General features: G+C 33.2%; 1 protein-coding gene across 1 annotated transcript in view; it reads left to right on the plus strand.

The window, feature by feature from the left end:
* The window catches only part of LOC100747319 (protein cycle), a gene marked incomplete at its 5' end in the record, with an annotated part of 71847 nt that overhangs the window by 965 nt on the left and 56209 nt on the right, over nucleotides 1-14673 (plus strand). The window contains 2 exons of the mRNA XM_024366120.2: nucleotides 1-345; nucleotides 5986-6057. Of these exons, the coding sequence (XP_024221888.1) occupies nucleotides 1-345; nucleotides 5986-6057 (417 nt within the window). The remainder of the gene's footprint in view (nucleotides 346-5985; nucleotides 6058-14673) is intronic.

Below are 14673 nucleotides of genomic sequence, written 5' to 3' on the forward strand. Positions count from 1 at the left end.
TCTCAGCCTGACTCCAACCCCCGCCAGCAACAGCAACAACACAACTACCGCCACCCCCAGCACCACTGGCGTTACCACCATTACCATCACCACTACCACCACCACCTCCAACGACACCACCCCGCAGATCGTAACGGGGGCTGAACCGCCCCAGCACATGGAGACACCCTCGACGATGGTCCCCGACCAGGCACCCGCCCCCGGCCATCACTACCACCGTCACCACCACCATCATCAGCATCATCATCAACGCAGCGCATCCACCACTCCTAGCCATGGACCAAATACCACCGATACTTCCGATGAATTCGTCGCCGTTTCCAGAAAACGGAAGCTCTCCTGCCAGTAAGTTAATCGATTTCGTTCATTTTTATTAGACTGGATTTAGCGAATTTTTATGTATTTGCGAAATGGGAAATTTAAAGATGCAAAGTTACATCCGTATAATCCCTATAATCCATAGTATATCCGTCCGTATAATCTTTTTAATCCGAATCCATATAATCCATAATAAGTTTTAGTCCATTTAATCCGAATCCATATAATCTGCAGAAATACACAAAATATCGAAAATAAAATACTCGTTGTAGTATTTAGTAGGTGAGACAAAACTTTGCTTGGGTTCCATTTCTTTAGTTATGTCCACAAAAACATCGATACACATAAATATCTGTAGTATTTTTTTTTTACAAGGGAGTTTATTGAGTCCAGAAAATACAGATTTTCACTAAGTACATTATTCACAATAAACATGAATTTTTGCAATGTATGCAATGTATAATAGCATGCTTAAGGTAAATAACTTTTGTAATTAATGCTAATTTTGGATAAAGTATAGCGTCTCTAAAGTGTAGTGTCTAAACGTGTCTTTTCACATAGGTAGCTAAAGCCGAAAATGCGAGTCATTTTTCACGGAGATGAACATTTTTTGAGGTTTTGAAAATTTCGCCTTATGAACATTTCGCCGACAAAGGTTTTAATTGCCAAAATCCGTGAGCGGCAAAACAAGTAATGGCACAGCCAGTGTCAATACTCCAAACGCCAATTTTGCCGCTTACAGCTTATCGTTTACCGTGCTCTGTATGATCGCAGCCTAACCCCGCCGCCTCATACTACGGCGGTTAGAAAATAAAAAACGATCCATACTTAATCCGACACTCAAAATTCAAATGCGTACAGAGTAAGCCATACAGCAGGTTCAGAGCACCGACTTTTAAAAAAGGTGTCGTCAAAATCCACGAGGACGTCACATGTCAATAAGTTCATCGAAATGTTCTACGCTTTATTTCCGTGAAAAACGACGCTTATTTTCGGCAACCTCAAAAACCCCCAGAAAGTATTATTCTAACTTAATATCTAACGATTAGGATACCGTATTAGAGCTCTGAGTTTTAAAGTAACTGTGCAAAGTAAAGTTTTAAAGTGTATACAATAATTAATCAGGTAGTCGAAGCATACCTATAGTTGATTAATCGGAATCCTGATTTTCGACAGGTTCAGTCCTTGTATTGATAATTAACAATGGCGATATATCACGTTGGCGTTCATTTGTGCCTTTTTTATAATGCTTTGTACTAAACTTACAACACGAACTTGAAATTCTAATAATCGATTTAAAGGACGTTTAAAGAATTATACGTGACGATTTTCTTCTTGATTTCTCTGGTGATCGATAGATGATAGAATTTATCTGGTGATCTATTAATTATCATTTTTCGATATGTATAATTCATTTCTTACTTCAAAGTTGGCTTTTTTCTTCGTTCACATACCGAGAGTGCTTCTTGTGATTGCAGTAGCTTCGAGAGTTCTGTTGTATTCGTTATTTCTTTCTTTCTCTATTCTATTTTCAATACTTTCGTGAGCAATTGTTATTCCTGGAATATTTTTCAAGAACAAGTGTTGCTGGTGAAATAGGTGAAGCCTTGAAGACTTCGTCAGCATATTTCAAGAACGTTCAGGTCGGTAAGGCTGCCCTTATCCTCAATAATTACCTCATTTTCATTACACAAGCTTTTGCATTATTGTATAACAGCATTAATTTTCATTTGTTCACTAATTTGGATTTCTACCGTAATTATACGTCAGCATCGTAAGTGATTCAAGTGATTCTACGAATCACTACTTATTATCTTCTTGGAATGAAGCAATGATTCTGATATACAGGGTGGTTGGTAACTGGTGGTACAAGCGGAAAGGGGATGATTCTACGCGAAAAAAGAAGTCGAAAATATGGAATAAAAATTTTTCGTTTGAGGCTTTGTTTTCGAGAAAATCGACTTTGAATTTTCGCTCGGTACGCTGGAGGTACGTTATAACGAATCTCACTGTAGATCGTTGTCTCGATGGAAAAATTAAAAAAAAATTTTTATTGTATATTTTCGACTTCTTTTTTCGCGTAGGATCACCCCTTTCCGCTTGTACCACCAGTTACCAACCACCCTGTATATTTTGCATGTTCATCTTTATCAAGCTATTGCCCCGAATGTTTTCGATTACTAGTAGGCTACAAATATTCATAGCAATATATATTTTTCATATTAAATATTTCACGTAAATTCCTTTGAAGCGATTTCTTTGGATGCATTAGATAAGAAAACTTGAAATTTCTCTTTAAAATTTTACAGGATAAGGAGCTTCCTAAGAACATCTGTTCCACCGAGTACATGTATTTGTCGTATCCTATAATCGACCGTATTGATATGTCGAAGATGTAGGGAATTTTTGTAACATTCCCAATGCTTTGGTCTAAACTATTCATTATAGCTTTACTTAAATAATAGAACTTAGAAGTAGTTGTTGAGATACGATCCGATTACGTTTGCCCGAGATTTGCGACAGTGGGCTTGGGCTCGAGTTGACACAACTGGTCGCCAAACGTAGCCACGGTCACGGGACGAACGTTTTTACCTAACAGAAGAAGTACCAATATCGAGGGACACGCGTTGTATTAACAATCAACCCCCGGGCAGGAGCAATGTCAGCTCTACGCGGGTCTGCCTAGTAACGACGCCTGGAATTTTGTCGATATCCCCGGTCAATATGCAATTGACGAATGTGATCGTATGAGTCTTTTATTCTTGTGATCACCTTGGAGAGTTTGCACGCATCGTCTTGTCAGTGAGTCAGGAAGATACCGTGCGTCGCAGCTAACGTCACTTTGCGTTTCAAAATATATTCAATTGTACAAAGAGTTTTCCCGTTGACCGTGAATTCGTTTGAACCTAAGAACATTGTCTTTGACATTAAAAGTGTCTAATCACCACGTTTAATTGTCAAACTCTGTTAGATCAACATTTGTACATATAATTGTAAATATAATCTCCATTAAACAACTACGATAGCTTGTCCTATTGAAGATACGCAACGCGCCCCTAAAACTAGCGCCAACCCGAAAAAACCCGACAAATAAAATATTGCAGATGTTCTGATTACTTAACAGTTGATAATAAGGATTTTATCTATGTACCATGACTCAAAATGATACATTAAATACACGAAATTTAGTTTTCCACGTTTGTATCGTTTGTATCAAATCAGTCTCATACGCACTGTTATGAAATTGAAACTTTAATGGAATCAAGTGAAATAACATAGAACAATGTATCTAACTCATACAAAATATGTCTTACACTAGATACACTTCATAATCATGTACATAGATATTAAAATTTCAGATTTTAAAATAAAAGATATTGTTTTATGACGCGGAAATGAATATACAATTTTTAAATTCTAGAGGAATTCAAAAAATATGGAACAAAAATAATATTTTTCCGCCATAATAGTAAGCCTTGGTAGCATTATACCGAATTGATATGATCAAAGCAAGACACCCAAAAGAATCAAATATAAGAGAACCACTTTGTTCCGTACGAAGCCAGTTTCACTATAGACGTAAGTGGAAGTCGTACAGCGTATTGAACTATTACACATATTAACCTGCCACCCATGGAGAATACGTTGAAACGAAGCCACCTAAATGTATTCAAGAGTGATATTTCCATCTACAAACATCTTTCTGGCCTGTTTCACCCTCCTGCTTCCGCTTTGACATTCCCGTTAAACGAACGCAACTCCAAGTAATTACCAATCAAGGTGTCGGTTACCCGCTCAAAGGGTTAACTTAATCATTAACAGAACCGAAGATTTGCGTCTCTCGGGATATGGCTAGTCGAAATTGCCTTTAGTCACCAGCACGGTTGTGCTACCTCTGACCGGAATCTATCCAATTTCGCGTGTTTAAGAGAGTTCATGAACCATGAAGTCGAAACCTTGGACAAAATCAGAACAAAGCTTCCTTTTGATCAGCAGTGCTTTAGATTTTCCAATACTTCCCATAGTATTAAACATTTCTTCTACATAGAAGTTATATATTTTGTTTTGCATTTGAGGCAATTATTTTGTATTAGATTAGATTTGATTAAATTACACACCATTATTACACACGCAACACCGTTCGACATTTGCAATTTATTTTCAACGCAATTCGTTTGATTTATTATGAATTAGTTTAATATCTTTTTCATTATTTTCTCTTCATTCATTTAGGTGATACGATATTGTGGACTTTGAAGGAATTCAAATATTTATAGCAGTATAATAACCAGACTGTGGATATTTAGACAGATTCATATTTTTGCAAATACAACCTACAGCAATGGGATCCAAGCAAACATTTGTTTCAGTCGCTAAATATGTATTACAACGAATACCATATTTTCGGTATTTTATATAGTTTCGTATATTATGCGTGTTTCTTATATTTCTGCGTCTATAAATGGCTAAAAAATGCAGAAATATCTATCTGCACTCTAATGTTTATAATAAGCTACTTTGTATAAACGATGAAAATTTGTTTTTGGATAGTGGGCTTTTATATATATCTTCTATATCTCGACAAAACTACATTAATGTGTTTGCACATTATTCTTTTGCTTGAATCTTATTGAATTAGATCGATTTATGTATAGGAAAATTTTAATTTAAGTTCAGATACCTATACAATTTTGAAATTGTCCAAATTCATGTTTAACTTCATTCGATGTAGACCGAGTGTAATTAAATTATATATTACAAGCAAAAGATGTGTTCCATTTTGTAAGCAATATATAATTTGAGATAGAATAATGTATTTAGAAACGAATTAAAGACTCTTCGTAATAAAGGTATGAAAATTATGCGTGCCTCTTGAAGTTTCTACGACGAAGCTGTACACAAACTAAACTTGGTGAAATTTTACATCAAAAGGGGTAACGCCCCTTTTGAGGTGTACACGCCGAAGAAATTGATTCAGTATATACTTGGTTTCCTGGTGTTTCGACGTCTCAGGACTCGAGTAGGTCTTCATCAATTATTATTTCACTATATTATTTCACACTCATAGAGTGAAAACAAAACTAAAAACCGAATCAGTCAATTTTTCCTATGATCACTAATTAATTAAAATAACGATATATCTAGTATAAGAGTAACAATAAATCTTATACTAATATGTTTGATATTCTAATATTAAACATACATCAGGATACTATATTTTATTTATATTTTATAAAATAAATAAAAATAAATAAATATATAATAAATTAATTTCAATGTCATCATTTATCTATCTTGGACGATGATTTAGATTCAAAGATTTTCCATCTCACAATGATTTTAAAGCAGCACTATCTATCATTTTACCACTACATGCCTTATAACAGATAAGCAATAAAATTTACTTTGCTAATTAAATTTAATGTAATTTAGTTAAACGAATTTTATAATTAAATAGTTAAAATTAAATTTTTAAATTTTTAAATAGTTTAAAATAGTTTTTAAATAGTTTTAAATAGTTTTAAATTTTTAAATAGTTAAAATTAAATAGTTAAAAATTTAAATTTGGCTTGAAAAGGCCATGAAATTAATTTACACACCGACATACTTTTCTGATAAAAGTTTCAAACGATATTTTTACAATCAACGTTGCACTTTCTGTTTCAGCGACAGTAGTGATTTATTGGACGACACGGGAGACGATGCCAAATCTGTTCGCACAAACGACGATAGCAAAAAGTAAGTAAAGTATAACGAGAATATCTAACAAGCTATACGAATTTCATAAATAGAAAGATATTTAGATAGTCAAATTTGTCCAGCTCTGCTTTAATCGATATAGATTACTAAATGATATAATAATTTGTAATACTAACTTCTCATTCCTTTTCATCGCTAACAACTTGTGCAAACGGTTAATGCGGTTGTAAATGATGAGAAAAGAAGCAAATATTATGTAAAGTTACTATCCTTATTACGATCCGCGCATTCTATCCAGTGAAAGTTTAGTAGAACCTGCATTACCCGAGCTACTTATGGCCTGCGCTGTTCGACACATTTTGTTTCCATGCAAGAGGCAATTAAAGATATTTATTTTAATTTATTTTAAAAATATTAATATTCAAAAGGCACGACAACTGTTGAATAAAAATGTAATAACTCCTTCCTTGTTTCGCAATTTCATATTATCCTTTTAAGATTATATTAAAATTATATCCTTATAAGGGACCATCCCTAAATTTTCTGTTAATCGCTATTCAGATAATCGAATAACGAATTTCTATGGAAGAGACAAATATTTATTATCAATTATTTTATAAATATTGATATTTATTAGGAACAAGAGCTATCGAACAAAACTGTAATAATTCCTTTCATTGCCTATTATCGTTTTATAAGAGACAACCTCAAATTTTCCATTTCGATATTCCGATAATTCATCATTCCGGTAAAATGTATTTTAACCCCTTCCCGTGCCATTTAGTTCGACGAAACTCGGACCCAAGCGGTAGACATCGACGCGCGCTAAACAGACCAGACTGATGCTCGTAAACAGTCGCAATACTTCACAAAACTTGTTATCAAATGTAATAAAGAATAGGTCTAGTATTCTTGGATCGTCGCTTACATTATTTAAGACAGACACTTTTGTTCCATGATGTTCAGAATACTTCCAAGCTATCGGTGTGTTTTTTATTTTTTACCAAATCCATGATTGTCGTGTCGTACTTTCCTCTTCGCTACTCTCATGTATAATCATACGCCTTACACGCTTTGCGACTGGCATAATCACGTCACTATCACAGGATTCGTTATCACTGTCTTCATTTAACACTTTTGTATCTCCCACTTTGAAGGGGTTTCTTAAATTTTAATTATTGGACTGCTTCGTGACAGCAACGATAAGAATCGTGACTAACTGTCATGAGGCACTGACAGGGCACTAACATTCAGTGACGATCGTAACGGGCAAAAAAACAGTCCGCGAGCTCGGCTTGTTATGTTTACGTTTGGCCCAAATATCTGGTCGCGAGTCAGACTGGCGATATTTATGTTTGGGCCAAAATCTTCATCGCGAGCCTGACTCGATAAAGTACGGGAAGGGGTTAATAATCAAGATCCTATTATATGTATATACTCGAAAAGTATGATAAGTTAGGGGCTAAGGGGAATACGTAAAGCATGCACGAGTTGGTTTCAACGTAGCAAGAAACCTCATTATGGTACAAAGTTTAATCTTGGTCAGCGGTTATGTAGTATTATGTCAGGTATTGCCAAGGCGAGTGCCACCTTGACCTGCCTTGATTCTTTACTCTGGCTTCATTGACGACATCATTAATCCAATGTACGCCAACGTAGATTAGAAAGACGACAAAAAGTGACAGCGCAGTTTATCTTCTATCTTGGGAATATTTAAACAGCCATTTTGCTCTGTAGTAAGTTTATTAATAGTAAATAGTACAGCCAGTTAACCAAATCATTAGTCGATTAAGGCTAAAAGTTTAAAATCGTATATTTCATTTATTCTTGCTCTTATATTATTATTATTAACTGATAGATAAATATACGTGTGGTTTTTAGACAATTGCGTATATTTATATATATTATATTTGTATGTCATAAAAAAATACCAAATACACAAATACTGGCTGTGTATAAAAGTTGGGGACAAAATTTACGAGCATGTACTCATCATACACAAGAAAAAGAATCTTAATATACGTGGATTTAAAAACGATTAGACTCGCTGTTTCAAGATGTTTTTGTCACTAAGACATTACCTTCACAGCATACATTCAATATGTCCTTCGTTCGTTTCAACACTTTAGCTCGTTCCCTCATAGCAGCATGAACGCGTTGAAAGATCTTCGGCATTCCTCTTATCTCTTGGCAGCAGTTCGATTCGAATTATATTAACTCATTTAACGAAGTAACCAGTTTACTATATACTGTACTTGTATACACTAGGCAACTCGTAATTCTGAAACATGGAAATTATAGATATAGAAATATAGGGACCGACCATAAACCTGTACTTTAAAGGAGAGATGTGAAATCATTTCCAGCGAGTGGGAAACACGGCCATGAGATCCGAGATTAATTCGCGAAATTTCAAAATATTCAGGCTTCAAGTTTCAAATTAATTTGTTTACAATTACGAATGGTTAAAACCTGAAATCTGTACATATGAAAAGTTTTTATAATTTTCGCTTGGTACTTAGTTTTGCGACTGCTCAATGGATTAAGTAAGTTTTGCAACATTATTTTAATATGCTAATATAACTAAACTAACATAAGTAAATATTTTGATAAGGATTTGATCTAACGAATTTTATAACAATATATAACTTATCACCGTGAAAGTAAACGTTGGTCACAGATTTATAATGAATATTAAAAATTGTGTTATAAGATGTTAATTTAATTACCTAAATTCATAACTATACTGATAATACATTTTTTAATAAACCGTAAAACTGTTAATATCTATTGCATAAAGTGAGTACGATGTATTAATAATATGTAATAATTAATAATTTTCTAAACAAAACTTTTTATCGATTTTATTATTTATTATATTTATTGACCTTTAAATAAAATTAGTTTATTACATATATGTCGCATACTCAGTGACGCGCTGTTAAACTGACTTAAAATGATATATGACAAAAGGAGGAAATAAACCAGTTAGCAGTCGACTACTAGTCGCTCTTACTCGATGAAAATAAGATTGCACCTGCGCAATAAGAAACTACCATGCCCCCATCCCCGGAAAGGACTTCGACCCCTCAATTATTGCTGGTCTCTATATTCCTATGTTTATGTTCTGAAACTAATGATTTCTATGGTGTGTTTATTAAGATTTTAAATGTTTATTAAGATTATTTAAGATTAAGATTTTTTTGTTTGCTTTGATGAGTACTAGATGCTCCTAGAGCTCATCCTTGACTTTCATATATACTCTGCATACAGCGTGTCTCATTTTTATTCATTCACGCAATTATCTCAAACTAGTCGTTATTCAAAAAAATGTTTCACGTAGAATTTGTTCTGTTTCAGGGGGAACATCTTACGATAAAGACAAGTGTAGATGGAGGTGCTTCCGAAATCTCTGGGTGACCTCTGTTTTTTCAAATGGAACTATATGCTTTCATTTAACCAATTATATAGCTGATTCTGAGACAAATTCATTGATCTATAACACGTTGGTCTTTGTAAGTCATGCAAGACCATTCATTGCCATTCAAAACTTATCTTCGTTAAACATTTTTAAAATTGTTCTCCAGCATTCGAAAGGACAGTCTTGGGCATTAACACGGTGATTTATTCTATCCTTAAATGATATCCTCTCAAAAGTTGCACATCTCAAGAACGATGTATGCGATCATTCATATTGTCGGGAGTAGTAGGTTCCTCTCGATATACTTTTTCTTGTATAAAGCCTCAGAAGGAAAAATCTAAGATGTTAGATCTGGAAACCTTTGTGGAAATGAAATTTCACTTCTCCTTATTCAGAGGGAATTTAAAGGCACGCATTAGGGACGCCTGCCAACAGATTAGATATGTAATTTTCGAAAAGGTGGAAGTCCTTTCGAATGCAAACTTTGGAAAATGTTTAACGAAGGTAAGTTTCAAAGATCAACATATTATAGATTAATGAATATACTTAGTTTCATTTGAAAAAACGATCATCACTTAGAGATCTCCGAGGCACGTTCATCTGCACCAAATTTGTGTTTATCATAATATTGTTCCATGGTAAAGTTGTTTGATCCAGAACGACTAATATTGTAATTCGTGATTTCTTTCTTTCAAAGCTATTTTTTCCGAATTTTTAAGATCATCGACATATTTCATTTAAAGGGTCCATGGACAAAAAGAGGAATATCTGTCGGGTTGGCATTAGACTTAGAAGCGTGTAACGTATCTTCATTAAGACAAGCCATCGTTGTTCAATGGAGATTATATTTACAATTATAAGTACAAATGTTGATCTAACAGAGTTTGACAATTAACCGTGATGATTAGACACTCTTGATGTCAAACACAATGTTCTTAGGTTCAATAACGAATCCACGGTCAACGGGAAAACTCTTTGTACAATTGAATATATTTTGAAACGCAAAGTGACGTTAGCTGTAACGCACGGTATTTTTCTGACTCACTGACAAGACGATGTGTGCAAACTCTCCAAGGTGATCACAAGAATAAAAGACTCATACGATCACATTTGTCAATTGCATATTGACCGGGCATATCGACAAAATTTCAGGCGCCGTTACTAGGCAGACCCGCGTAGAGCTGACATTGCTCCTGCCCGGAGCTTGTTTGTTAATACAGCGTGTGTCCCTCGATATTGGTACTTCTTCTGTTAAGTAAAACGTTCCTCCCGTGACCGTGGCTACGTTTGGCGACCAGTTGTGTCACCTCGAGCCCAAGCCCACTGTCGCAAATCTCGGGCAAACATAATCAGATCGTATCACAACTACTACTTCTAATTTCTGTTATTTAAGTACAGCTATAATAAATAGTTTAGACCAAAGTATCGGGGGTCTTCCCAAAATTCCAAAAGAAAAAAAAGAAAGGCCCGTTGTCCCTACATCTCCCATCCTATGTAGCGTATATCAAGATAAATTCAACAATCTACGACATCATAGCCTTCAAGTGATGTTGAATGAAAAAATTAAATTTAGGAGAGATTCGGCAAATTAGTATTCTTTGTTTTGTGCGCAAACTGTTTATGCTACGACAAGTATACAATATGATTTCTGTTGCGTTTAAGCTATTTTCGAATATGTAATATAAAATATTTCCCTGTGTGTCCGATCTTCGTTGGAGAAATCGTAGGACATATTGCATCTACTAGCTTTCACAGGATTTGTGAATGTCGATATCGTCGCTAAATGACACAGTCAAGTTTATAATGAAATTTCTACAACGCTAGGAAATATGCATGAAAGATAAATATATAGTGACAAGATGAATTTTAGTCTTTTAACAGTGAATAATGTCAAATATAATAGGTACTATAAATTTCACATTCTAAATGTCATTATACGTTATTCAAATTTCTAATACTTATATCCCATAAAACAGTAAAAGTACTCGTAGGCGAAGAGATGATTATTCTTTATATCTATAAGGTTCATTTTGAATTCTTCGTCATTTTAATACACATTTTCGAACATTTTCAAAGTGGTGTTGAAAGATTTTCTATTCACGTCAGTTACATCGTATGACAGATAAACGAAACTACCCTCAATATGCAAAATTGTGATATTTCATGTATTTCTATATTGTGGCAATTACAACATTAATTATATATTTCATTACATATTTTAGTGTAATTTAAATATATACTATTTAATCAAAGAATTTTTAATTTAAAATGTGATCCGCATGAATAAAAGATCAACTGAAATCAACTCCGCGTTAAACATGTTAAACAAACACATACGCATGTAACGAAATTATGATTAAAAAATTAATTTAAAGTATCAAACAACGAGATAAAAAATATATAAATTATTAATCATAGATTATTCAAGTTGATATCATAACATTATGACGGCATGAGTGTAACTGGTTATTACAAAAACTATTTATATTTGTAATGTAAATTGGTTTATATCATGTAAAGGTCATTTTGTTCATAGATCATATCATTAGATATCATTGAGGATATATGTAAATTGACTTTTCTTTTTACGTGTATCAATTTTTGCTAGATGCTTTCTCTTATATGATCTTAAACTGATCCTCGATTTATACACAAACAAATATAAAATAATAAAACTTTAACTATAACGATGGATAGTGAATCATATATAATGCCATCATTGATATTATTATTATTATATATTATATTATTATATATATGATACTATTATTTTAGTATAATACATGTATAATACGTATATTTATATGGATATATGTATGGGTATGTAATATAACTATATTATGAGATATTAACGCATCTAGTACATAACATTATAAGATATTGCTTTGTCGGATAAGTCTGAAGCCTTTCACGTTTTTACGCAGAAACTACAAAAATTTTACATGGATATAATAATGGCGTTACTTAATACATAGTAGAAGATTATCGAACAGAATAGTACATATTTAGTTTAATTCTCTTGTTACAAAGTGTTGGAATAAAGTTTATAATTCACACTAGAAAAGATGCAAAACTTATCCGACAATCCAACATATATGCCAAATAGATGATACCCAATTAAGAGCTAAACAAATGGTTTTTGCATAATTTATTATGCACAGAAAAAAAATTTCTTTAAATTCATTGATCCACTGAGATAATTGACAGAACGTATGCATAAATTACTTGCTTAAAACCTCCCTAGATGTGGTTCTTGTGTGTTCTGTACTTATTACAATTACGCAAAGTACAAAAAGTTGTTGAAACAAAAGATATCTAACTTTAGTGGTACTATTTAAATCTGTAATGATGCTAATTTGTACATCATCCTATTTAATACTCTTAGGCTAGTTGGATACCTTTTATATATACATATATCATGAAGAAACAAAATACCAATGTACGATAAGCTAATCATAAGCACGATAATACATTATAGACTCTTAAATGTTATCAAAATTTACGAATAAGAAGTAAAATACCCAAGGAGGAACAGGAACCATTAGAAGATGCCTTTAATTTCCCTGAATCTTTAACCACTAACAAGAGAATCAATTATTAATTAACTTTCTCTCTCGCAATGATGATTACATGATGTAAGTAAACATGGTTGCGTAAGAACGTAAGAGTGAGAAACGAAGCTTAATCGATACCTAGACAAGGATTAAAATCATATTAAAATGTGTTATACGCGACTGTTGACCGAGCTTATAGTCCAGGACATTACAATGATCGCATGTTTTTTAAATTAATAAAGCGGCGCGCGACCCGTAAACCAAAACTGGTTTCTTGTAGCCGCGACTTCCGCTCGGCAATTGATCGCTACAGGACATGAATGCGAATTCCTGTTAGACAAATCACCGATGTTCGCTCACAAAAGCGCCATTTATTAGCTGAATCGCCTTTATAATTTATTCGCCGTGAGACGGGTCACGACTCTGAAGAAGACGACAGAGGCTTACGAGGAAGAAGAACGAGAAATTTAATGTACCAATGACCTCGTGCGATTTTTTCCTCATTGACGGATCAACTATCGCGAGGAGTTTCTTACATTTTGGTGTTTCTTCTTACTAGATTCTTGGATGTTGAAAATATACGTACATTCACGTTCATAAATATTAGGACATTTGTTTGGCTTCGTAAGAAACATAATAACCGAAATATAAAATTCTATACTTATGTAGCAAGAACTTTTAGAAACTATTAACAGGTTTAAGTAATAAGAATTATAGAAGAATATAGATTATGCGCGTCTGTGGATGTAGAAGACGTCGTTCGAACATTTGTTTCTTTTGTTTTTAAGACGCAGGTGTACTCGAACGACGAAGACAGGAGAGTGACGAATGTGTACTATTATTATACTGTTATATTTATATTATTATATATATTATTTATATACTGTTATGTACATATTATACTGTTATATTTATATTATTATATATATATTATTATACAGTGTTATATTATTATATTATTATTATAATGTTACTATTATTATACAGGGTGGTTGGTAACTGGTGGTACAAGCGGAAAGAGGGTGATTCTACGCGAAAAAAGAAGTCGAAAATATAGAATAAAAATTTTTCGTTCGAGGCTTTGTTTTCGAGAAAATCGACTTTGGATTTTCACTCGGTACGCGTGCACTTTATCTCGTCTTGTTATAACGGATCTCACTGTAAATTTTAAAAAAAATTAAAAAAGAAATAAAAAGAATTTTTTGTTCTATATGTCGGGTTATCATTAGGATTTAAGGCGCGTAACGATTCTTCGTTTGAGTTAGCCATCGTTTTACGAGACAGAGATTATATTTACGCGAATATACAAGATTTTACAAAATATTAATATTATGAATATTGAGTTTAATGAATGATAAGATTAACAGACGATAAGTTTAACTAATAATTAGATTAAAGAATAATAAGTTTAACGAATAATAAGAGTAACAAATAATATGTCTTACGAATAATAAATTTAACGAAAAAAAATGAGATTAACGATTAATAGGTTTTACGAATAATGAATTTAATTAACGCTATTAACAATGTTCCGGGGTTCAAACGAATCCACGGTCAACGGAATAACTCTTTACTATGCGTAGAATAATTTTAAACACAAAAATACGATTGCTGAGACACTCGGTAAATTGCTCGATGTATCACTTTCCAAGGCGATCACACGAATGAATATCTGATGAA

This window comes from Bombus impatiens, unplaced genomic scaffold, assembly GCF_000188095.3.
Source record: "Bombus impatiens unplaced genomic scaffold, BIMP_2.2 scf_0198, whole genome shotgun sequence".
Taxonomy (NCBI): domain Eukaryota; kingdom Metazoa; phylum Arthropoda; class Insecta; order Hymenoptera; family Apidae; genus Bombus; species Bombus impatiens.